Source organism: Tamandua tetradactyla, chromosome 13 (genome assembly GCF_023851605.1).
Source record: "Tamandua tetradactyla isolate mTamTet1 chromosome 13, mTamTet1.pri, whole genome shotgun sequence".
NCBI lineage: Eukaryota > Metazoa > Chordata > Mammalia > Pilosa > Myrmecophagidae > Tamandua > Tamandua tetradactyla.
In genome coordinates, this window is record NC_135339.1 from 15,492,560 (window position 1) to 15,518,349 (window position 25,790).

Consider the following 25,790-nt stretch of genomic DNA (forward strand, 5'->3'; position numbering starts at 1 on the left):
TGGCAAATATTTATTGGGCATCCCGTGTTCTGGGCACTGCTGGGTATATAAAAGTCAACAAAATAGTTTTTGTTCTTATGGAGCTCACACTTTCCTGAGAGAGACTGGCAGGAAACAAGGAGGAATATGTTGTGGGTGATGGTGGAGAACTACAGATAGGATGGCCAGAAAATGCCTCAATGGGAAGGCGACTTTTGAGTGAAGACCTGAAGGAAGAGAAATTCTGCAGAAATCAGGGGAAGAGGAGGGAAGTGAAAGAGTTTAAACATTCGAAGCAGAGAGAAGAGAAAGCAAAAGTTCTGTGATCAGACTGTTCCTGACATTTCAAAGCACAAAAGGTTAGTGTGGTTGGCATGGAGGAAATGTTGTGGAGAGTAGAAAGGTCATGGGGAATCAGATCACAGAGATTCTTGTAGGTCATAGGAAGGACTTTGGATGTTTCTGCAACTAACATATGATGCCACTCCTTAGACATGCTCTGAGCTATGCTTTACCCAGATAACCTTGGCTGGCATGTTGAGAATAGACTATTGAAGGGCAAGGTCCGAGGAAGGGAGGCCAGTTAACTGGTGATTGTAATAGTCTAAGGCAAAAGGTACTGTGGCTCTGGCCAGGGTACTGCCAGTGAAGTGGGTGAGAAGTGGTGGAATTTTGACTGTGTTTTAAGTGGAAAGTTAACAGACCAATTCTAGGGTGACAGAAAAAGAGTGGAGCCAAGGATAACATCCAGAGCTTTGATCTGAAGGACAGAGTTGACATATTTTAAATCCTTCTTCTGAATTGATTTTATCCAAGAACTAGTTCAAATTTACACATGATTAAGGGTTTTTGATGGCTACCAGAAAGGGACTTGGGCTGGAGGGTCCTTGCAGATGTCTCCTCCCACAGTCCCACAAGTCTTGATATCAGTTACATAATTGTCATCTTCAAGTAAGAGCTCTTCTAGCTGGCCCTCTTCTTGGCTTGCAACTTTGAAGGTCGTATCACTGGAATTATCCAGCTTCTGATATTCTAAGAAGGAGATGTAGAACCAGGAGACATTCCGTGAGCAACTTTATTCCTTTTACTTTATATCTTGTGGACTTTCGATGTTCTGGTCAGTCTCACTCCAAAGGAGGAATCTGTTGAGGCATTCTTGGCATCATTTTGGAAGTACCTGGCAGGGGTTCCTGCTTCAAGACCTCCTTCTCAAAGGGTTTACTATTCTCCTGCACAAATATGGTCTTCTTTGTGGAAATCGCTTCAGAAATTGATGCCTAAATAGAAAACAAAACAAACAAAAAAATTTTATCAGCAGAGACTAAAATGACCTCAGGTATGGCAAGAACATAGTATTAGTTTTCTCTGTTATTTGGAAAAAATTAGAAAATTCTGGTTCATCTCTGCCATTCCACCCAAATGTGTCCACTGATTCAATTAAAATTCTCCTCTTCTGGACTGCCTCAGCCCATGCTAACTCATTGCCTCTGAATCAACAGCATTGCTTGTTTGTCCCATTTCTTTAGTACCCAATGTTAAATTGGTACTGGGATTTCAAGAGCTAGTTCTGTTTCCCCTGTTTCACAAGTGTAAGGTGAACTATATGCTTGTTTGTAAATTACTTTGGGTCCCCTATCACAGCACTCTGTTCATGTAGTCAATTAAGATTTCTTGGATGGATGCTTTTTCTGTCTCTTTCATTCCTTATAGCAAATAGGACACCACATTTGATCATTTCCTCATTTGGAACTACTAGCAGTAGTTCACAAATCAAACTGCAAAAGAATTACCTAGGGAGTTTGAAAAAACATACATATTACTAGTACTTTCCAGAGCTATGAATACAATAGATCTGGGCTGAAAACCAAAAATGTGTATTTTTTTTTTTTATACATGGGCAGGCACCAGGAATCGAACCCGGGTCCTCGGGCATGGCAGGCAAGCACTCTTACCTGCTGAGCCACCGTGGCCCGCCCAAGGAATGAAGTTTTTTTTTTTTTCTTTTTACATGGGCAGGCACCGGGAATCAAACCCGGGTCCTCTGGCATGGCAGGTAAGCATTCTTGCCTGCTGAGCCACCGTGGCCCGCCCAAAAATGTGTATTTTTAACAAACTTCAATGTATTCTAATATAGCCAGTCCCTATTCTAGAGCATGTGAGCCATTAGTAGATTCATCTATTGCACTTTATTCCTGTTATGTATATTTATATACACGGGATTATATTGAGTGAGAAGGTTTTAAAATTTTTCTCCCACTCAACAGTGTGTCATTGCACATATTTCCAGACCAATAAATTTGGTTACGTCATTATTTGGAAAGCCACATAGTATACATAACTTTTCAATTTCGTTTTGTAGTCATTTGATGTGCGGTTTGAAAGGATTATGTACCTTAGAAAAGCCATGTTTTTAATCCTGATCCATCTTGTGGAGGCAGCTGTTTCTTTTAATCCCTATTCAGTACTGTAGGCTGGAGACTTGATTAGCTTATCTCTACAGCGATGTGACACATCCAATTATGGTTGTTAACCTTTGTTTAGCTGGAGATGTGACTCCACCTATTCCAGGTGGGTCTTGATTACTTTACTGGAATCCTTTAAAAGAAGAAACATTTTGGAGAGCGCCTGAGAGCCACGAGAACCACAGAGCCCATGCAGTCAGAGACCTTTAGAGATAAAGAGGGAAAACACCCGTGGGGGAGCTTCATGAAACAAGGCGTCTGAAGTGAAAGCTAGCAGACCTCACCATGTTCACCACGTGCCTTTCCAGCTGAGAGAGCAATGCTGAATGTCATCAGCCTTCTTGAACCACAGTATCTTTCCTTGGATGCCTTAGATTGGACTTTTTTTTTTTTTTTTTTTGCATTTTCTCAGTTTTTTATTCATATATTTTTTTCCTTACAAAACAATAATCTAGTAGCCACAATTTTATAACTTGGGTCACTCTCCTCTCCTTAAGTGAATTGTAAACATCTTTCCATAGCATTAGAAATCCTTCTATAGAACATCTTTTTAAAGATGGTATATATAGTATTTCATCCCCTGAAGTGGAATATTTAGGTGCGAATCCCCCCCCCCCCCACCGCAACATTTTTTTCAAGTTTTACTTTGACTACTTAGGAGAAATTCCTAGGAGATTTACAGAGTCAAAGGGTATGCAGGTATTTAAGGGTTTTGACATATAATTGTCAAATTATCTTTCAGAAAAGTTTCTCTTGCACCAGCCCAGGAGATAAGTCCCCCTTATCTCCAATGCTTTCCCTTATCATTTAGGAACATCTTTTTCTAATCCAGGAGGAATGCTCTTTGCTGCTTTCTTGTTCTAATTTGCAGTCCAAGCTTTTCCTAATGGAACGCAGCTTCCTTGTCCTGGTTGAGCTCCTGGAAAGTATCTGCTCATGGTTCTGATCAACCCCATGATCTTCTTGTGTGGCCCACAGCTGGTACCCAACCTCTCTGAACCAGGAAATTTCACCTACAATCCCCAAGTTAGATAGGGATTTCTAAAATAGGTAATATACGTAAAACCCAGCCCCAGCCTAATCTGGGCTATTCCCATTATTTGATTCTTATTTGCAGAGATTCAGAAATAGAGATGGCATCTCAGAAGACTCTTGGAAGCAATCACAGTGCACATGGGGAAACTGAGGTCCAGGGAGGGGAAGTATTCTCCCTACTAAGAAGTCAGAAACTCTTTTTTTTTTTCTAGACTTGAATATTTTAATTGAGCATTAAGTATGCAGATTTAACAATTCTTTTGTTTAACTGAATGGGCTCCAAAAATATCACATAAGTGTTTTACACCTGATCCGGTCGGCGTGCTGTAGCTCATCTAGAACATTTCTGATGTTCTCTATACAAACTTCTCCACAGTGATGTTTTTTAGATGCAAGATTCCATACATTTTCAAATTCTTCATCAGAAAGCTTGACACCAATGTTACATAATATCTGCGCAATCTCTTCCTTTGATCTGGTCTTGAAGAAGTCTCTTTCAAATACTCCTTTCTGGCTGAAGATGGTAGGATGCAGTAATGAGTAAGCATTGCCCTCTTCGCCATAATTAGTCCTGTCACTGATACGACGAATCCGGGGGTCAGGAATATCAGACCGAACAGTTGGAACCCCATAGATAGGATAACAAACAGAAGGAATGGCTCCTACTACTGCATTGATCTCAGAAGAAGTTGTCTTATAATGATCAGAAACTTTATCGCTTGGTCTCAGAAGGGTCCGAGGTACCTTTTCTGAACTCCCTGGTTCTTTTAAGACGATATCTTCAGGCTTTATCAGGAGAGTTGTCTCTGATTCTTGAACATTAGCCTCAGCAGGGCATGTACAATCTGGTTTGCTACCTTTAATAATGACCCTCTCTTCATAATCTTTAACAGGCATTTTGTCTTTCCAGTTAAGAAAATTTGCAAATTCTAGGTAGTTAATCAGGCCATCTTTATCCACATCACAGTAGTCAAATGGCTGGTCCAGGAGCTTTTCGTCTAAATGCAGATTGACCTGGTCACAGGCTGCCCGCAGCTCAGTCTTATCAATTGCCCCATCTCCCTTCTTATCATAGTGTCTGAAGACTGTCAGCAATGTGTCAAAATTTTGGTAGTTAACTTTCTTCAAGTGATGTCGAACTGCTGCAATCATGGCTCGCTGTCTATCCTTGCCTTGAAGAAATTCACCTGGAAGTCTCTTATGAATAAGATCACCAGCCCCATACTCCTCAGGGTGAAGACAAGCTCCAAATGTGTGGTCTGGGGGAACATTCATTGTTTCTGCAATGGGATCTAAAACTCTTCCGAGTGTATGTTGAAATTTCTTTTGGAAATCATCGACTCTCTTGGATACAATCTTAGCTCCTCTTTTCATTTGCAGTTCATGGAGCCAATATAAAGTTTTTGCCATACTTCGACCATCATTAAAATGTGGTGTAGGCACTCATACAAGTTAAATCTATGGAAACTTGATGGGTTATACTTTCTGTTCTTTGCCTCCCCCACATCATAATCATTGTGAGAAACAATATGCAGATCGTGCCCTTCTTTTCCTTCTTTAAACACTTCTGTATAGGATTTTGGTGGATTCACCACATCTCTAGCAGAGAATTCCTGTTTCTAACTCCTGCTGAACTCTGTTACCAATGACATATTTCAAGTTTATTCTCGAATGTCCATTCACATCAGTGGGACCATACAGTATTTGTCCTTTAGTTTTTGGCTAGACTCACTCAGCATAATATTCTCTAGGTCCATCCATGTTATTACATGCTTCATAAGTTTATCTTGTCTTAAAGCTGCATAATATTCCATCGTATGTATATACCACAGTTTGTTTAGCCATTCTTCTGTTGATGGACATTTTGGCTGTTTCTATCTCTTTGCAATTGTAAATAACGCTGCTATAAACATTGGTGTGCAAATGTCCATTTGTGTCTTTGCCCTTAAGTCCTTTGAGTAGATACCTAGCAATGGTATTGCTGGGTCGTATGGCAATTCTATATTCAGCTTTTTGAGGAACCGCCAAACTGCCTTCCACAGTGGTTGCACCATTTGACATTCCCACCAACAGTGGATAAGTGTGCCTCTTTCTCCGCATCCTCTCCAGCACTTGTCATTTTCTGTTTTGTTGATAATGGCCATTCTGGTGGGTGTGAGATGATATCTCATTGTGGTTTTGATTTGCATTTCTCTAATGGCCAGGGACATTGAGCATCTCTTCATGTGCCTCTTGGCCATTTGTATTTCCTCTTCTGGTAGGTGTCTGTTCAAGTCTTTTTCCCATTTTGTAATTGGGTTGGCTGTCTTTTTGTTGTTGAGTTGAACAATCTCTTTATAAATTCTGGATACTAGACCTTTATCTGATATGTCGTTTCCAAATATTGTCTCCCACTGTGTAGGCTGTCTTTCTACTTTCTTGATGAAGTTCTTTGATGCACAAAAGTGTTTAATTTTGAGGAGCTACCATTTATTTATTTCTTTCTTCAGTGCTCTTGCTTTAGGTTTAAGGTCCATAAAACCGCCTCCAGTTGTAAGATTCATAAGATATCTCCCTACATTTTCCTCTAACTGATTTATGGTCTTAGACCTAATGTTTAGATCTTTGATCCATTTTGAGTTAACTTTTGTATAAGGTGTGAGATATGGGTCTTCTTTCATTCTTTTACATATGGATATCCAGTTCTCTAGGCACCATTTATTGAAGAGACTGTTCTGTCCCAGGTGAGTTGGCTTGACTGCCTTATCAAAGATCAAATGTCCATAGATGAGAGGGTCTATATCTGAGAGATTGGACATTTCTATAGCCTTGCTTTAATCTGGGCATTTTCACAGACTTAGACCCATAAATTTGTAACTTAATAAATTCTCCTTTTTAAAAGTTGTTCGATTTCTGGTATATCATGTTCCTGCAACTTGCAAACTTGAACATTTGGATAGTTTAAAAATTTTGGTATAAGCAATGCTATGATGAAATCTTCATGTATGTGTGTATGTACATGCATGTATACACACATGTACACATCTCTTGCTGCAATTTTCCATAATGTCTTTAAGATAATATAAGTTCCATGGCTTAGTTAAGCTTTCATTAATTTTTGAGGTCTATGACCTAATTTACTACATAAAAATATTTCTGCCTAATAATGCTTTTTGCTATAAATTCCATTTTGCCTGAAATTAATATATGGCAAAATAATGGTCTTTTGGCTAATTTAGTTTCAGATTTTCCATGATAATATATTACATGTATCTTCAAGCATACAATAGGATTTAAAAAATCCGCTATGATAGCCTGCATCTTAGCGTGCATTTAGTTCATTTAGTCCATTTTCATTTAGTATCAACACCAACATACTTGGATTTATTTCTATCATTATACTTTGCTTATCTATTCATCTTGCTTTTTCTACGCTTCTCTCTTTTTTTCCCATTTCCTAACTACTATTGCATTGATTGCATTTTCTTCATTTCTCCTTTACTCATTTGAAAACTACATATTCTATTTTAATTCTTTTGGTGATAGTCATTAAAAATTTAACATGCTCACTTATCTTAACAAAGTCAAGTAATATTTTGAAAATATAGATACAAAGAAATTTGAACTTAGAACTTTATATTCAGCTAAATCATCATTTTGATATGAGGTACAAAAAATATTCTAATGTATACAAAACATCAATAGCACCACAGCAATACCAGGGGTAAATAATGTTGATGGTGGGGGACAAGAGTTAAGTGGAGGCTTGGATTTCCTATTTGGTGAACATGTGTTTCTCTTCGGAACAATGAAATTATCTAAGATTGAAAGTGTTAATGGACTGTTGAGGTTGGACATTATATATGATGACCAGTGGATGGAGGTGGCTGAAGGATGCACTGACTGAGAAGTAGATTGGCAAATGATGAATATTGTGCTGCTACAAAAAGGAACAAAGTTGTGAGCCAGGCAACATTGTGAATGAACCTGTGGGACATTTGGTGAGGCAAAATAAGCCAGAAACAAAAGAACAAATATTGTATGGTGTTCTAGTTTGCTAGCTGCTAGAATGCAACACACTAGAGACAGACTAGCTTTCAATAAAAGGGGATTTTTTTTATTAATTAAAAAAATTAACTAACACAACATTTAGAAATCATTCCATTCTACATATACAATCAGTAATTCTTACTATCATCACATAGATGCATATTCATCATTTCTTAGTACATTTGCATTGATTTAGAAAAAGAAATAGAAAGACAAAAACAGAAAAAGAAATAAAACGATAATAGAGAGGAAAAAAAAAACTATAGCTCAGATGCAGCTTCATTCAGTGTTTTAACATAATTACATTACAATTAGGTAGTATTGTGCTGTCCATTTCTGAGTTTTTGTATCCAGTCTTGTTGCACAGTCTGTATCCCTTCAGTTCCAATTACCCATTATCTTACCCTATTTCTATCTCCTGATGGTCTCTGTTACCAATGACATATTCCAAGTTTATTCTCTAATGTCAGTTCACATCAGTGGGACCATACAGTATTTGTCCTTTAGTTTTTGGCTAGTCTCACTCAGCATAATGTTCTCTAGGTCCATCCATGTTATTACATACTTCATAAGTTTATTCTGTCTTAAAGCTGCATAATATTCCATCGTATGTATATACCACAGTTTGTTTAGCCACTCGTCTGTTGATGGACATTTTGGCTGTTTCCATCTCTTTGCAATTGTAAATAATGCTACTATAAACATTGGTGTGCAAATGTCCGTTTGTGTCTTTGCCCTTAAGTCCTCTGAGTAGATACCTAGCAATGGTATTGCTGGGTCGTATGGCAATTCTATATTCAGCTTTTTGAGGAACCACCAAACTGCCTTCCACAGTGGTTGCACCATTTGACATTCCCACCAGCAGTGGATAAGTGTGCCTCTTTCTCCGTATCCTCTCCAGCACTTGTCATTTTCTGTTTTGTTGATAATGGCCATTCTGGTGGGTGTGAGATGATATCTCATTGTGGTTTTGATTGGCATTTCTCTAATGGCCAGGGACATTGAGCATCTCTTCATGTGCCTTTTGGCCATTTGTATTTCCTCTTCTGGTAGGTGTCTGTTCAAGTCTTTTTCCCATTTTGTAATTGGGTTGGCTGTCTTTTTGTTGTTGAGTTGAACAATCTCTTTATAAATTCTGGATACTAGACCTTTATCTGATATGTCGTTTCCAAATATTGTCTCCCACTGTGTAGGCTGTCTTTCTACTTTCTTGATGAAGTTCTTTGATGCACAAAAGTGTTTAATTTTGAGGAGTTCCCATTTATTCATTTCCTTCTTCAGTGCTCTTGCTTTAGGTTTAAGGTCCATAAAACTGCCTCCAATTTTAAGTTTCATAAGATATCTCCCTACATTTTCCTCTAACTGTTTTATGGTCTTAGACCTAATGTTTAGATCTTTGATCCATTTTGAGTTAACTTTTGTATAAGGTGTGAGATATGGGTCTTCTTTCATTCTTTTGCATATGGATATCCAGTTCTCTAGGCACCATTTATTGAAGAGACTGTTCTGTCCCAGGTGAGTTGGCTTGACTGCCTTATCAAAGATCAAATGTCCATAGATGAGAGGGTCTATATCTGAGCACTCTATTCGATTCCATTGGTCAATATATCTATCTTTATGCCAGTACCATGCTGTTTTGAACACTGTGGCTTCATAATATGCCTTAAAGTCAGGCAGCGTGAGACCTCCAGCTTCGTTTTTTTTCCTCAAGATACTTTTAGCAATTCGGGGCACCCTGCCCTTCCAGATAAATTTGCTCATTGGTTTTTCTATTTCTGAAAAATAAGTTTTTGGGATTTTGATTGGTATTGCGTTGAATCTGTAAATCAATTTAGGTAGATTTGACATCTTAACTATATTTAGTCTTCCAATCCATGAACACAGTATGCCCTTCCATCTGTTTAGGTCTTCTGTGATTTCTTTTAACAGTTTTTTGTAGTTTCCTTTGTATAGGTCTTTTGTCTCTTTAGTTAAATTTATTCCTAAGTATTTTATTCTTTTAGTTGCAATTGTAAATGGAATTCGTTTCTTGATTTCCCCCTCTGCTTGTTCATTACTAGTGTATAGAAACACTACCGATTTTTGAATGTTGATCTTGTAACCTGCTACTTTGCCGTACTCATTTATTAGCTCTAGTAGTTTTCTGTGGATTTTTCAGGGGTTTCGACGTATAGTATCATACATCTGCAAACAGTGATAGTTTTACTTCTTCCTTTCCAATTTTGATGCCTTGTATACTTTTTCTTGTCTAATTGCTCTGGCTAGAACCTCCAACACGGTGTTGAATAACAGTGGTGATAATGAACATCCTTGTCTTGTTCCTGATCTTAGGGGGAAAGTTTTCAATTTTTCCCCATTGAGGATGATATTAGCTGTGGATTTTTCATATATTCCCTCTATCATTTTAAGGATGTTCCCTTGTATTCCTATCCTTTAAAGTGTTTTCAACACGAAAGGATGTTGAATCTTGTCAAATGCCTTCTCTGCATCAATTGAGATGATCATGTGATTTTTCTGCTTTGATTTGTTGATATGGTGTATTACATTAATTGATTTTCTTATGTTGAACCATCCTTGCATACCCAGGATGAATCCTACTTGGTTATGATGTATAATTCTTTTAATGTGTTGCTGGATTCGATTTGCTAGAATTTTGTTGAGGATTTTTGCATCTATATTCACTAGAGAGATTGGTCTGTAGTTTTCTTTTGTTGTAATATCTTTGCCTGGTTTTGGTATGAGGGTGATGTTGGCTTCATAGAAGGAATTAGGTAGCTTTCCCTCCACTTCAATTTTTTTGAAGAGTTTGAGCAGGGTTGGTACTAATTCTTTCTGAAATGTTTGGTAGAATTCACATGTGAAGCCGTCTGGTCCTGGACTTTTCTTTTTAGGAAGCTTTTGAATGACTGATTCAATTTCTTTACTTGTGATTGGTTTGTTGAGGTCCTCTATTTCTTCTTGAGTCAAAGTTGGTTGTTCATGCCTTTCTAGGAACTTGTCCATTTTATCTACATTGTTGCATTTATTAGCATAAAGTTGTTCATAGTATCCTGTTATTACCTCCTTTATTTCTGTGAGGTCAGTGGTTATGTCTCCTCTTCCATTTCTGATCCTATTTATTTGCATCCTCTCTCTTCTTCTTTTTGTCAGTCTTGCTAAGGGCCCATCAATCTTGTTGATTTTCTCATAGAACCAACGTCTGGTCTTATTGATTTTTCTCTGTTGTTTTCATGTTCTCAATTTCATTTATTTCTGCTCTAATCTTTGTTATTTCTTTCCTTTTGCTTGCTTTGGGGTTACTTTGCTCTTCTTTCTCCAGTTCTTCCAAGTGGACAGTTAATTCCCGGATTTTTGCCCTTTCTTCTTTTTTGATATAGGCATTTAGGGCAATAAATTTCCCTCTTAGCACTGCCTTTGCTGCGTCCCATAGGTTTTGATATGTTGTGTTTTCATTTTCATTCGCATCGAGATATTTACTAATTTCTCTTGTAATTTCTTCCTTGACCCACTCGTTGTTTAAGAGTGTGTTGTTGAGCCTCCACGTATTTGTGAATTTTCTGGCACCCTGCCTATTATTGATTTCCAACTTCATTCCTTTATGATCTGAGAAAGTGTTGTGTATGATTTCAATCTTTTTAAATTTGTTGAGACTTGCTTTGTGACCCAGCATATGGTCTATCTTTGAGAATGATCCATGAGCACTTGAGAAAAAGGTGTATCCTGCTGTTGTGGGGTGTAATGTCCTATAAATGTCTGTTAAGTCTAGCTCATTTATTGTAATATTCAAATTCTCTGTTTCTTTATTGATTCTCTGTCTAGATGTTCTGTCCATTGATGAGAGTGGTGAATTGAAGTCTCCAACTATTATGGTGGATGTGTCTATTTCCCTTTTCAGTGATTGCAGTGTATTCTTCACGTATTTTGGAGCATTCTGATTCGGTGTGTAAATATTTATGATTGTTATGTTTTCTTGTTTAATTGTTCCTTTTATTAGTATATAGTATCCTTCTTTGTCTCTTTTAACTGTTTTACATTTGAAGTCTAATTCGTTGGATATTAGCATAGCTACTCCTGCTCTTTTCTGGTTGTTATTTTCATGAAATATCTTTTCCCAACCTTTCACTTTCAACCTATGTTTATCTTTGGGTCTAAGATGTGTTTCCTGTAGACAGCATATAGAAGGATCCTGTTTTTTAATCCATTCTGCCAGTCTATGTCTTTTGATTGGGGAATTCAGTCCATTAACATTTAGTGTTATTACTGTTTGGGTAATACTTTCCTCTACCATTTTGCCTTTTGTATTATATATATCATATGTAATTTTATTTCTTTCTACACTCTTCTCCACACCTCTCTCTTCTGTCTTTTCGTATCTGTCTCTAATGCTCCCTTTAGTATTTCTTGCAGAGCTGGTCTCTTGGTCACAAATTCTCTCAGTGACTTTTTGTCTCAAAATGTTTTAATTTCTCCCTCATTTTTGAAGGACAATTTTGCTGGATATAGAATTCTTGGTTGGCAGTTTTTCTCTTTTAGTAATTTAAATATATTATCCCACTGTCTTCTTGCCTCCATGGTTTCTGCTGAGAAATCTACACATAGTCTTATCGGGTTTCCCTTGTATGTGATGGATTGTTTTTCTCTTGCTGCTTTCAAGATCCTCTCTTTCTCTTTGACCTCTGACATTCTAACTAGTAAGTGTCTTGGAGAACGCCTATTTGGGTCTAATCTCTTTGGGGTGCGCTGTACTTCTTGGATCTGTAATTTTAGGTCTTTCATAAGAGTTGGGAAATTTTCAGTGATAATTTCTTCCATTAGTTTTTCTCCTCCTTTTCCCTTCTCTTCTCCTTCCGGGACACCCACAACATGTATATTTGTGCGCTTCATATTATCATTCAATTCCCTGAGCCCCCACTCAAATTTTTCCATTCTTTTCCCTAGAGTTTCTGTTTCTTTTTGGATTTTAGATGTTCCATCCTCCAGTTCACTAATTCTAACCTCTGTCTCTTGAAATCTAGCATTGTAGGTTTCCATTGTTTTTTCATCTCTTCTACTGTATCTTTCATTCCCATAAGTTCTGTGATTTGTTTTTTCAGACTTTCCATTTCTTCTTTTTGTTCATCCCCTGCCTTCTTCATGTCCTCCCTCAATTTATTGATTTGGTTTTTGAAGAGGTTTTCCATTTCTGTTCGTATATTCAGAATTAGTTGTCTCAGCTCCTGTATTTGAACTATTGGTTTGTTCCTTTGACTGGGCCATATCTTCAATTTTCCTGGTGTGATTTGTTATTTTTTGCTGGCGTCTGGACATTTAATCAGATTTCCCTGAGTGTGAGACCCAGCAGGTTGAAAGATTTTCCTGTGAAGAGTCTGGGCTCTGTTTTTTTTATCCTTTCCAGTATGTGGCACTTGTCTGTCTGCGTGTCCCACCAGCCAAAGATGTTGTGGCTCCTTTATTAATGCCACTATTGGTGTTTGGTTGGACCCAGTCCCTGCCACTGTTGGAAACTCCCTCCTCTCCCTCCGGGAAGCCGCCTGTGGGGGAGGGGCGCCAGTCACTGGCTGCCACGGCTTGGGGAGCCTGCTGATCCGAGACTCGTAGCTGGTCCAGGAAGCCGCCCGCGAAAGAGGGGCGCCAGCCCCCGCAGCTTGGGAAACTTGCCTCTCCGAGACTCTCAGCTGGTCTGGGAAGGAGGGAGGGAGTGTCGCCGGCCGCCAGCCGCCGCGGCCCGGGGAAGTGCATGCCGCTCGGGGAGCTCACCGCAGCGGAGTCTCGCAAACGGTCCAGCCAGTCCAGACTGGGGTACGCTGTGTGTCCAGTCCCTGCCGTAGCCCCGGCAGCTGTTCTGCACTGTTTCTGGTCACCTAGTAGTTGCTCTGGAGGAGGAACTAAGATGTGCGTACCTTACTAAGCCACCATGTTGTCCCAATAAAAGGGGATTTTATTTAGTTAACGTATAGTTCTTCAGAGGAAAGGCAACTAACTTTCAACTGAGGTTCTTTCTTATGTGGGAAGGCACAGGGCAATCTCTGCTGGCCTTCTCCCCAAGCCTTTAGGTTCCAAAAACCTTCACCAGGGTGATTCCTTTCTGTATCTCCAAAGGCCTGGGCTGAGCTGTGAGTGCTGAGATGAGGTATGTTGAGCTGTTTGAGCTGTGCTATGTTGAGCTCTCTCATTTAAGCACCAGCCAGTTAAATCAAACATCATTCATTGCAGTAGACACGCCTCCTAGCCGACTGCAAATGTAATCAGGAACAGATAGGTTCACGTACCATTGGCTCATGTGCACAGCAACAGAACTAGGCCTTCACCCAGCCAAGTTGACTGCTGAATCTAACTACCACATGTCCACCCTTAGTCAACTTGGCAATTGCATACATTAGCTTAAACAATATTAAAGTGCTAAAAATTCTCTTCCAGCTGTGGACCTATGAATCTCAAACCAAGTTATCTGGTCCAAAAAGGAAAACACAGGATACAGGTTTTCCTTTCCATAGGGAGAAATTGGAAGGAACGCAGGAGTCACAAGACCCAAACAGTTCTGAAAATCTGCAGGGCAAACACCAGTGGATTTCAAAGTCTGAAAGTCATTTATCCTTCAGGTTTAGAAAGTGGCAGTCCCACCCTTTCCAGGGCCTATGCAGTGGCCCACCTCTTTCCAAATCAACCTCAGGGAACACTGAGAAGACCATCTTTTCCTTGGCTTCACCCTCTCCAAGCATCAGGGCTCTCTGCTATTTCAGGGGCACATGCTCAACCCCTCCATGTGGTGGCAGCCAGGCTCTCCCCAGTCCCCAAAGAGCGTGCTGTACCTTTTCCAAGGTCTGAGGCGGCACAACTCTTCCATTGCAATGTGGTGGGAGACTCACTCTCTCCATATGTATGGGTGCGTCCACTCTCCTGGCCAAGGTTTCTTGGCTTCAGACCCAAGCTTCCATGGTTTTCACTCTGCAGACTCCAATTTGTCCCTTTTGTGTCCCCCTTTGTCCAGATTGGCAGTAGTTTCATTTACATCAACAGTCTCTTCAAGCACTCCAGGACTTCTCCATCATTCTCTTTACAGTTCCTCCAAAATATTCCCCTTATCCATACAAAAAACTGGTCCCACATGACCGGTATTTGCAAACTGCAGGAGCACCCCACTTCTCTGGTACCAAATCTGTTCTAGTTTGCTAGCTGCCAGAATGCAACACACCAAAGACAGATTGGCTTTCAATAAAAGGGGATTTATTTAATTAAAGTATAGTTCTTCAGAGGAAAGGCAACTAACTTTCAACTGAGGTTCTTTCTTATGTGGGAAGACACAGGGTGATCTCTGCTGGCCTTCTCCCCAGGCCTCTGGGTTCCAGCAGCTTTCCCTGGGGTGATTCCTTTCTGCATCTCCAAAGGCCTGAGCTGAGCTGCGAGTGCTGAGATGAGGTATGCTGAGCTTCTCTGGCTGTGCTACATTGAGCTCTCTCATCTAAGCACCAGCCAATTAAATCAAACATCATTCATTGCAGCAGGTATGCCTCCTAGTCAACTGCAGATGTAATCAGGAACAGATAAGTTCACATGCCACTGGCTCATATCCACAGCAATAGAACAAGGCACCTTCACCTAGCCAAGTTGACACCTGAATCTAACTACAACATATGGTCTCATTTAGAAATTACTTATAGGAAAATTGGGGCCTAGATCATAAGCACTTACAGTAGTCACATTTTCCAGAGCAGTTAACTGTTATTTCTAGATTTTGAGGGGCTGTGTTATATATGTATAACTTGTTTTTTATAGATAAGGTTGGGATTAAGGCAATTCAGAATACAGGGGTAAGGAAGACATTGCATTTTAGAACTTTACCTACTTTATTAGACCAAAGGAAGAAAGTTTATCTTGTCCAGAACCTAAATTTCCTGTAGCACATAATCTAACTCAACTTGTCTGGATAGATAATTTAAACAATCCAAACATAGGAAGACCAGGACAAGAATGAGGGCCTTTAATTCTGTATAGCTTAATGTAATGTCTGAATGAATCCCAGAGTATATTAAGCAGATAATCAAAAAGTATTGGCAAAGTCTCTTGAGGGAGGGAGAAAAAATATGAAACTATTAAACTTTACCACTGGTGAAAACCCTGATACTGTGTCAAACATTAGAGAAACCCAAATCACTAGGCCAAGCCCTTGATCTTGAGGCTTGTTCTTGTGAAGCTTACTCATATAATGGAGAAGCTTAGCCTACCTATAGGTATGCCTAAGAGTTATGTCTCAAGGACTTCTTTTGTTACTCAGATGTGGCCTTTCTCTAAGCTCAATTGTGCAAGTAAAATCATTGCACTCCCCTCTAAGTGACACATGACATTCAGTTTCCCTGAGGCATGGAAGGAAGATGACTCCCAGGGAGGAGTCTGGGCCTGGCACCATGGGATCGACAATGCTACACTGACCAAAAGGGGAAAAGAAGTGTAACAAATAAGATATTAGTGGCTGAGAGAGTTCAAACAGAGTCAAGAGGCTACTCTGGAGGTCACTCTTATGCAAGCTTAAGTTAGACATTGCTACCTATCATTACTTGTCAAACCCCAACCAAAGCCATTCCTGCCAATGCTAAATAACACCTGGGGCAATATATAAAATTCTACAAAGGTTCCATGCACTAGGGTTACTTTCCAGAAACGTACAACCTCCAGATGGGTCCCTGGACTAGTTAAATCCTGAAATGCAGAGGGGCCAGCCTTACCAGAACATCTGTTAGTTCCATCCCCCATCCCATATTATTGACAGTCCCTTCCAACATGAAAAAGTTAGAATGAGCATAGTTCCAATACCCCTAAAGAGTGGAAGAAAGATCAAAGATGATGGTAGAGTTATACAGAGAAGGTAGAGTTTAACAAAGGAGTATGACTGCTGAATTATTATATTGATATTTCTTTTAGTCTCCAGTGACTTGGAGTAGCTAGTAGTAAAAACCTAAAATTGTGGAATTGTAACCCATATAAACTCTGAAATCTGTTCTACAACTAATAGTTTTGTGGTATGCTTTGAAATTTATTGTTTTGTATAAATGCTATTTTTCACAAAAAAAAGAAAAGAAGTCAATTGTGATGATAAATGCACAGTTATAAGATGATATTGTGAACCACTGATTGTACACTTTGTATGATTACATGGTATGTGAATATATATCAGTAAAATTACATTAATTTTTTTTTTAAAGAACAGGGCCAATGCCTTCCTCTTGCATTAACAAAAACTATATACAAAAAACAATCAGTAATAATATTGAATACCATACTCTACCCTGGAATATATTTGGCTATGAAACCATTAAACTTGTAAAATTAAAGGAGCTCAAGTAATCTTGCCAATTACACTGCCTTGATTTTGAACTGTGTGTTTTAAAAAAAATAATTAGTTTTGGTCAAGCTTATTTAAACAATAATAAAGGTTACTAAGGCAAAAAAAACACACATTCTAATGCATACAAGGCCTTAGATGGAGTGCCATATTAAAAACCCACATTGAAAACACTCCTGGAGAAATTGCTCAAATAGAAAGATAAATACAGGAGTGTTTCAAAGGATAAAAGAAGTAAATTTGAATCAGATATGTTGGTAAAAGTTATTTATTTCACAGGATAGACCAACATAAGAAAATTTATTAATGTAATTCATTACATGAATACATAGAAGGAGACGCATCACGATGATCTTAATCAAGGCAGAAAAAGCAAATGCTTAGAATTAACAGTTAAATCCTTCACATTAATTATGCTTGATGCTATATTTCCTTCATAATTGAAAATTTAAATGACTGCAAAATATTCTATTACATGAATGAAAAAGAAAACTACAAACCACACAATTTCTGGTATCAACTACATAAAAATATGCATGTGCAACAAACACACAAATTGATAATTAGCTATGCTAACGTGGGAACTGTGGGAGCACCTCAAGCATTCAATTAGACTACAGAAAGGCCATGCATTAGAAGTGAATCCATATTTTGGAATACATGCCATGCCTAAGACTAAGAACAAAACTGAAATCGACTGGCTCAAACAAAGCATGTTCTAGTTTGCCAGCTGCCGGAATGTGATATATCAGAAATGGAATGGCTTTAAAAGAGGGATTTAATAAATTTCTAGTTCACAGTTCTAAGGCCGAGAAAATGTCCCAATTAAAGCAAGTCTATAAAAATGTCCAAATAAGGCACTAACAAGAGATTACTTTCACTTAAGAAAGGCCAAGGAAGTTCAGGGTTTCTTTCTCAAATGGAAAGGCACATGGTGAAAAGGGTGATGTCTGCCAGTTTTCTCTCCAGGCTTCTTATGTCATGAAGCTCCCCTGGAGAGGTATTCATCTTCAAAGGTCTCCCACGAGTGGGTTCTGGCTTTCAACATTTTTGTGGCTCGAAAATAGGACTCTCTCCAAATATTTCCTCTTTTAAAGGAATGGGCCTTGACTGGAACTATATCTCCCTCTAATCAGAAGTTAATACCCACAATCGGGTGAGTCACGTCTCCATGGGAACAATCAAAAAGCTCCCAGCCAGCAACATTGAATGAAGACTAAAGGACACTTTTCTGGGGTCCACCAGATTCAAACCAGGACGAAGCATAAAACCAAAACTTATAGGATCAAGATGATCCACTAAAAATTTAACACCTAGAAAACAAAGCTCAGTCTTTTAAAGGAAAAGGATACAATCTAGACTCCCTACAAACGATCATTTATAATGTCTAGCATACAAATAACAATTATTGTCCATGTGAAGAAGTAGAAGCTTGTGAACCATATTCTAGAGAAAAAGCAGTCGATAGAAACAGACACCAAAATGACAAAGGTGATGGAATTAGCAAAGAAGGACTTTAAAACAATTAAATGCACAATATCTGAAATGAAAAAAATTCATCAAATGGCTAACTAGAATATCGCATGTTGTAAAAAATACAGTAAATTTGATGACAGATCAATAGAAATTATCTGACTGGAAGCAGAGGGAGAAAAAAATGAGAAAAAAAAGGAAAGAGGCACAGTGATTATGAGACAATATCAAGCAGTGTAACATCCATGTAATTGCAGTCCCTGGCTGAAGCAGGAATCCTGGAACTTAAGCTCTACTGGTCACCCCCACTCCTGCCTTTGCCTGGAAGAGCACTGTAGATCCTTTGGGGGCACTGTGAAGTCTGTGAAGTACTTGACCTCGGTCTCTAAAGATCCTTCCAATTTCAAAGTGTTAGGAGTTTGTCTATGCAATAAATATCTATTTTTAAAAAAAGTTTTATTGATATATGCTATATATTCACAAACCATGTAATCATACAAAGTGTACAATCAATAGTTCACAAGAGTAAATATCTATTTTAATTCCATAAGAATGTATTTCTAAAATATTTGAGCGGTTCCCATCTGTATAAAGAAAAGGAATTGCTTTCGTGTTTCGATACAAAACTATGGTTTATTTACTCAAAGCTGCCTTGGCTTAAATGAAGAGAAACTGGTACAAGGACAACATTTTCCAGCTTTCTTCCAGGTCTGACTCAAATGCTACCTCCTCTATGAAGCTCTTCTATCCTATAATGATCTCTACTATACATAGCACTTTGTTTCTGCTCCTCTTTTGACACATCCACTAGAACAATAATCTTCAAGCTGGAGTATTCAAAGACTTTCTAATGTGCATGCAAGCAAAGATGCTTTTAAGAAATTAAGAAAAATTAATTGCCTTAAGCCCATCAACTAAATCAGCAGGCCTGCTGAAATCTTATGCAACCCATGCTGAGCCTGTTTGAAATCAGGCTTCGTATCTTAGGGACAAAAAAATATCTGAATGAGACAAATAACAAGGAAATGTATGCAATCACCTTGTGAGCCAATCAGAAACCAGAATTAAGGGTATCATCTTATTTAATATCCACCTGCCTCTTTTCCCTCTCAACCTTTTCTCAAAGAGCAATGCACACCTGAAAGCCTGGCTCTTGCTTTGCCAGGTAAGCTATAAATTCTAGTGCTTTGCTTTTAATCGCTGTTTGGTTCTCTTTTGTATATTTCCTTCTAATAAAGGAATCAATTTCCATAACCAGACTTTACATATAAATTTTTTCCTAAAATTGAGAACTTGCACATGGAAAGGAATCATGCTATGGAAAGGAATCATGGTATCTCATTTTCCATCTTTCTTCACAATTACTTCTGTCTCACACTTGGTAAAAAATGGCATACTTTAACTCATCCAAATCCTACTAAGGAATATTGCCATAGAGTGTAAAATCTCCTGAATGCCATACAAAGGGAGAATTCAAAACACTGCTGCGAACAAAGCTTTCTTTAATAAAGGTACAGTGCTGGTTTGAAATGATGTATGCACCCTAGAAAAGCCATGTTTCAATCCTAATCCCATTTTGTAAAGGCAGCCATTTCTTCTAATCCCTATTCAGTCCTGTATGTTTGAATCTGTAATCAGATTATCTCCCTGGAGATGTGGCTCAATCAAGAGTGATTGTTAAACTGGATTACCTGGAGATGTGTCTCCACCCATTTGCGTGGGTCTTGATTAGTTTACTGGAATCCTATAAAAGAGGAAACAATTTTGGAGAAAGGGAGATTTTGAGAGAGCAGAACAACGTAGCCTCGAGAAACAGAGTCCACCAGCCAGCGACCTTTGGAGATGAAGAAGGAAATGCCTCCCGGGGAGCTTCATGAAACAGGAAGCCAGGAGAGAAAGCTAGCAGATGATACCATGTTTGACACGTGCCTTTCCAGATGAGAGAGTAACCCTGACCGTGTTCACCATGTGCCTTCTCACTTGAGAGAGAGACCCTAGATTTCATTGGCCTTCTTGAACCAAGGTATCTTTTTCTGGATGCCTTGGATTGAACATTTCTATAGACTTGTTTTGATTGGGACATTTTCTCTTCCTTAGAACTGTAAACTAGCAATTTATTAAATTCCCATTTTTAAAAGCCATTCCATTTCTGGTATATTGCATTCTGGCAGCTAGCAAACTGGAATAGGTACCATAAAACTAAATATATAACACATATGTTTGTTAATAGTGAAATGTGGTATTGGAAAAGAGTTAGAATGGGCATCAAGCTGATGACAACTTTCGCATAGTGACTTCACCTCTTCCAACTACTGTTCAAAAAATGAATCATTTCTGAAAAATTCCCTCAGAACTATGGTCAAAGAGTAATGTGAAAAGCAACTTTCTTTTGATTTAATTTATTTAGAAAATGTCCAGACTTGCAAAATAAACCTATTATTTGTTTAAAGGAAGGCTGAGCATTTTAGTATAACTATAAATAAACCTGTTATATTTTCACGCCTTTGAAAAAGTGGACTTCAGAAACCTTATAATATTAACATTGCTTACACCAAAGCTAGTGAATTGTACACACTGCACCAAAGATTTTAATGCACAGGATATAGTGAGTATTTTAAAAGGTATTAGAAATCAGGTCTAACATTGCCACTAAGTCAGTTCTGTATTCAGGTATTATTGTTCCTTGTGCAGGATGCATAAAATGACAGAAATCATTGTTCAGGAGATTGTAGCAAAAATTGTGGGAGATAAAAGATATGCTTGTCTGACTGATGTATCCACAGTTGTTCCAATTATTACAAGTTTTTATGTCCACTATTATAGCAAAATAGAGGAGGTGTCTGTGGCTGATGCATAAGTAAATTGCAAATAATAAAATATTATAATATACCTGAGGTATATACTAACAACAGCCATTATTTTGTTTTTGAAAAATACTGAGTAATTTTTGAAAAGGGCTCAAAGGAACTTGTATGAAAATACATTTGTTCCAGGTGAAGTATTAGATTTTTTAAAAATCTGAGTTTTTAAACTAGTAACACCAAAGGCATTTCCTAATATTCAAGATGAATTGCCTTTTAAAATTTCTTTTTCCATAGATGGGGATTGTCACTAAGATTGATGAATATTTAAAAATTTGAATATGGAGGAAAAGGTAGGCTACTAGGAGCCTCAATGTGCTCTGTGTTGTGGCTGGGTGATTTGTGGATTTCCTGGTGCTCATCTGTTGTGGTCTATGTATACTCCATGCTGAGTTCCTCCTTCCTACCTTAACACTTACCGATGATTTAATAATACAGACTTCTGGCTTATTAACCAGTCAAGAAATATCCTTGCAGTAGTGGTAAGGCCAGTGCTTGCCTGACCAGACAACTGGCACCATCACCTGGCCAGGTTGACACCTAAACTTAACTATTACAGGCCCCAAACAATCTTTGCATGTTGAATAAACCAAGAAACTCTCCAGGCCAGCTCCAGAATTACTTTGGAGAAAGCTAGAAAGCCCCTCCCAATGAAGACCCAGTATATATACACACCTCTTCTTTTGCCTTGGAGGTTTTCCTATAATGATAAAGCCAGTGAGCCAGGTACTCTATTGGGTCGCTGGGCCGAACCTTAGCCACCTCAGCCAGTGCCTGGGCTAGGCAATTTCCAAAGCACCTCTTTAGGTAGTCAGTTTCCATCCTGGGGGTCTGGGAAACATGAAGGCAGAGTCATATTATTTTAGACATCCAATCTGATTTTTTTAAATGTACATATTCTAACCAATTCAGATTCATTTCAGGATAAATATGAGATATTTCTGAATTCATTCTCTCTCTCTCAAAAAAAAAAAAACCCAAATACATTATTGCCAACTGTTCTTACATCCTCCAGTTGTCCTAAGCCAGAAATAGGTCCTGGGGGTCATCAGGTGGTTAGATTGGTGCTTAAGTATTCAGCAAGCCTCCACTTACTCCCACACGTCTACCCTTGGCAAGGAGGACATAACTGACCATGCAGGAAATCCCCTGGGAGGGGCTCTGAGCACCCAGCGAGTTATGGTATTGTGAGGTTGGCGCTCATGGTTATTTACGAAATAGATAAAACAAATTTATTTATTTTACAGGAAACCCATAAGAAGCCTTGGGGAGGAAAAGGAGGGAAAATGAACAAGCACCACCGCCACTGGGGGACAGGCATCCTGCTTGTATACAACACAATATTCCACTTCCTATTGCTTAGATTGGGTTGATGACCCTGGATTTATTATTAATCAGAGTCCTAGAGCTGGAGGCAGTATAGCCCAAATTGTATCATCTCTTAGGATCACCAGTAGCAGAATGGCATGGTAACGTTAGGGTAGCAGTATGAATGCAGGCTGCAGATTCAAACAGACCAAATTCCAGTTCCGGTTCTGCCACTTACCAGCTGTGTGATCTCTCTAGCAAGTCACTCAGCCTCTCTGAGCCTCAGTTTTCTTATCTATAACAGAAATAACATAAATATGTACCCCATAATTGTGAGGATTAGAAGAGATAATAAATGAAAGGCACTTAGCACAGCGCTTGGCATGTAGCATTTAATAAATATTACCTATTACAGTGGGAGATTGTGACAAGAACTGGCCTAGCTCCTAATCTGTTCCTAACTCAAATTCCTGAAATGTACATATTTTAACTCCAAAAAAGCACAGTAAATATTACAGGCTTAGATCCAGTCCTAATGTTTTTTGGAGGTGTTTTTTTGTCTTGTATAAAACTGTCAATGCTGGTTTTGTTGTTCATTTTTCAGATTAAAGATGGAAAGATATGGATGTAGTAAAGAAATATACTTCCTAACTTTCTCCACTGCAAGGGCCTAGTAGCAAAAAACTAGCACCAATAAGCACTCCTAGTACCCAGCTTTTGTATTTAAATCATCTTCTTACTTAAAAGGAATTTGGGCTCTTTGGAGAAATAGCTGATTTCCAAGGCTTGGGCAAGAAGGATCCAATGAGTCTGAAATATTTTGCTGTGCCAAATAGTAAGAACATGCTAAAAATAAAATGGTTGGAAACACAGAAGCCAGCAGGAAGCAGTTCTAACCAGTCAAATCTAGGTGAATTTGACCATTAAAATAAATAATAATGGCAATGGATTATAACTCACTGAACAAAATAAGAATCCATTTGAGAATAAGTAGTGAATGAATGAATGGGGAAGAAGGGAAAGGTCTTCCTTAAAGCAGAACACCAATTAATAAATGTGGAAAGAATAATGGAGTTAAAATCACTATTTCATAACCATCACAGTGTACATGAATCAAATCAGAATTTCAGTGGGTGCCAAAACTCGGCGAATATTCGATAAGAAATAAGCTATTTCAATAGTGTTAAAGCTCCTCTTTTCAGATGAAGAAATAATTCCAAATGGAAATGTAGAAAGTTTATAGTGGTGAAACCTGATCGACACAACCTTAACCCAGGGATCGAAGTATTGAATTATATATCACCAAAAAGGGACAAACTGGCATCACAGCCCTCCTGAAGTGATGTCCTGAAAGGTACATAATACATTTTGGTGGATTCCTGCCCATAAATGGAAGAATTTAATGGAGGAAACACCAAACAAAACCAAATTGAGAAACAGTCTATAACTGAGCTGCACTCTTAAAAATATGAAGACAAAAAAAAGATGAAGAGCCATTGCAGCTTAAAGGAGACTAAACAGGAATAACAACACATGATCATGAATTGGATGTGGACCAAAAAAATGAATTCTACAAAGGACATTTTTAAAAAAAATTGGATACATGTGAATATGAATTTTAGATTAGATAACAGAATTGCGTCTAGGTTAAATTTCCCACTTTTGTTCACTGAAATAAGAATAAAGAAGAGAATGTCTTTTTTCTTAAGAAAAATACAGTGTGGTAGACTGAATAATAGCCCACCAACAATGTGCACACACTAATACCTGAAACTTGTGAATATGTTACTTTATAAGGCAAAAGGACTTTGCAGTTATGATTATGTTAGGGACCTTGAGATGGGAAGCTAACCCTGGATCACCCAGGTGGGCTCAATGTAATTTCAAGGATCTGGTAAGAGGAATGAAATAGAAATTCCTTCCTTCCTTCAGACAGAAGGAAGAAGGAAATGTAAATATGGAGGCAGAGGGGAAAAAACGCTATGCAATATCTGGCTATGAGCCAAGGAATTTGGGGGAGGAGGGGGCAGGAAAGAAATGCCAGAAGCTGGCAAAGGAAATGGATTCTCCCACAGAGCCCCCATTAAAAACCAAGCCCTGTCCACCCCCTCGTTTTTACCCTGTAAGATTCACCTGGGCCTTCAGACCTCCAGCTCTGGAAGAGAATACATGTGTGTGCTTTAAGCCACTAAGTTTTGGTAATGTGGAAGGTGGAGACAGGGCAGGTTGGTGTCCCCCTCTGCCAGTCTGTGGCCCACCTGGACCAAGGCGCCTGGATGAACAATCTCCTACACCTCGTTTACTCCAAGTGTCATCTGAGAACCAGCAGAACTGCATCACTCACTGAAATACAGATGTTCAAGTTTCACCCAGACCTACAGATTCAGAATCCATACTTTAATAAGATCCCCAGGTGATTTGTAGGCACAATCTTCCCAGAGGGCAGAATCACTAGTTCTGCATTTCTAAGAAGCCTCTCCACTCCCCAGTCATTGGTCAGCGGCCTCCCTGCCTAGGTGAGGCAAACCCTATAAGGAAAAAGCACCTGCTCAACATTGCACATTTTCAACATGATCCCAATAACCTTCCGGTTACTAAGACTGTTGCAAAAACAGTAGAGCCAGAAGAATGACAGCCACCGGGTGAGGCCTGGAAAGGGAGGCGCCAAAAAAATGTGCTCCCCTAGAGTCTGCTCACACGGTCCTCTTTGTACCTTCTGGCAAGGGGCAGGACCAGGAGGGCCGGGATTTGCCTCTGCCTGAGCCGCTTGTGAAAGGAGCCAAACGGAGGTGGCCGGGAAGTGCAAAGGTACTGAGACCTAAGGCCATTGAGCCATCGAGTTTGCAATGACCTCTGGCCCAGGGGACCTCGGGACCTCCTTGCACTTCACTGACCCTCCGGCGAATCCGCCGCTCGTTCTTCTCTGGCAGTGAAGGTCCGCTCGCTACCTGGGCACTTGTCTTGGCCGCCTCTTCCTCCCTACCTCTAAGCCTCTGGCCATCGCGGCTTGCATCCGCGCCTCTCGGCCACGCGCTCTCCACCCTCTCCAGTGCTTCCCCGCGGCCCTCCCACCCTCGCGCTCTCCTCCCCTCACGCCCGTGTTTTGCTCACCCAGCTGCCAGGTCCCTCCTCTTTTGCCGGGCACCTCGGCTGACACCTGAGTCGAGGGCGCGCTGCTCACCCTGCGTCGCGCGCACTCCTCCTTGCCGCGCGCCCCCTAGCCCTCGCGCGCGCTCTCGGCTCACCCTCTCGCGCCCCTTCCTCTCTGCCCCCGGCCTCCTCCGGCACCTAAGGCGCGTGCGTGAA

The 25,790-nt window shown here is 39.4% G+C and overlaps 2 protein-coding genes across 2 annotated transcripts; both read right to left on the minus strand.

Annotated features, from left to right (window-relative positions):
- Nucleotides 1-252: 252 nt before the first annotated feature.
- DYDC2 (DPY30 domain containing 2) lies at nucleotides 253-25,741 on the minus strand. The gene is given in 5 exon segments (XM_077124746.1): nucleotides 253-1,106; nucleotides 1,108-1,256; nucleotides 21,852-22,007; nucleotides 22,723-22,779; nucleotides 25,596-25,741. Coding segments are annotated over 3 exon segments (339 nt in total). The 5' UTR covers nucleotides 21,999-22,007; nucleotides 22,723-22,779; nucleotides 25,596-25,741; the 3' UTR covers nucleotides 253-1,063.
- Nucleotides 3,714-14,612, minus strand: LOC143654504 (EF-hand domain-containing family member B-like). The gene is given in 3 exon segments (XM_077126475.1): nucleotides 3,714-4,921; nucleotides 4,924-5,089; nucleotides 14,595-14,612. Coding segments are annotated over 3 exon segments (1,341 nt in total). The 3' UTR covers nucleotides 3,714-3,764.
- Nucleotides 25,742-25,790: the final 49 nt, after the last annotated feature.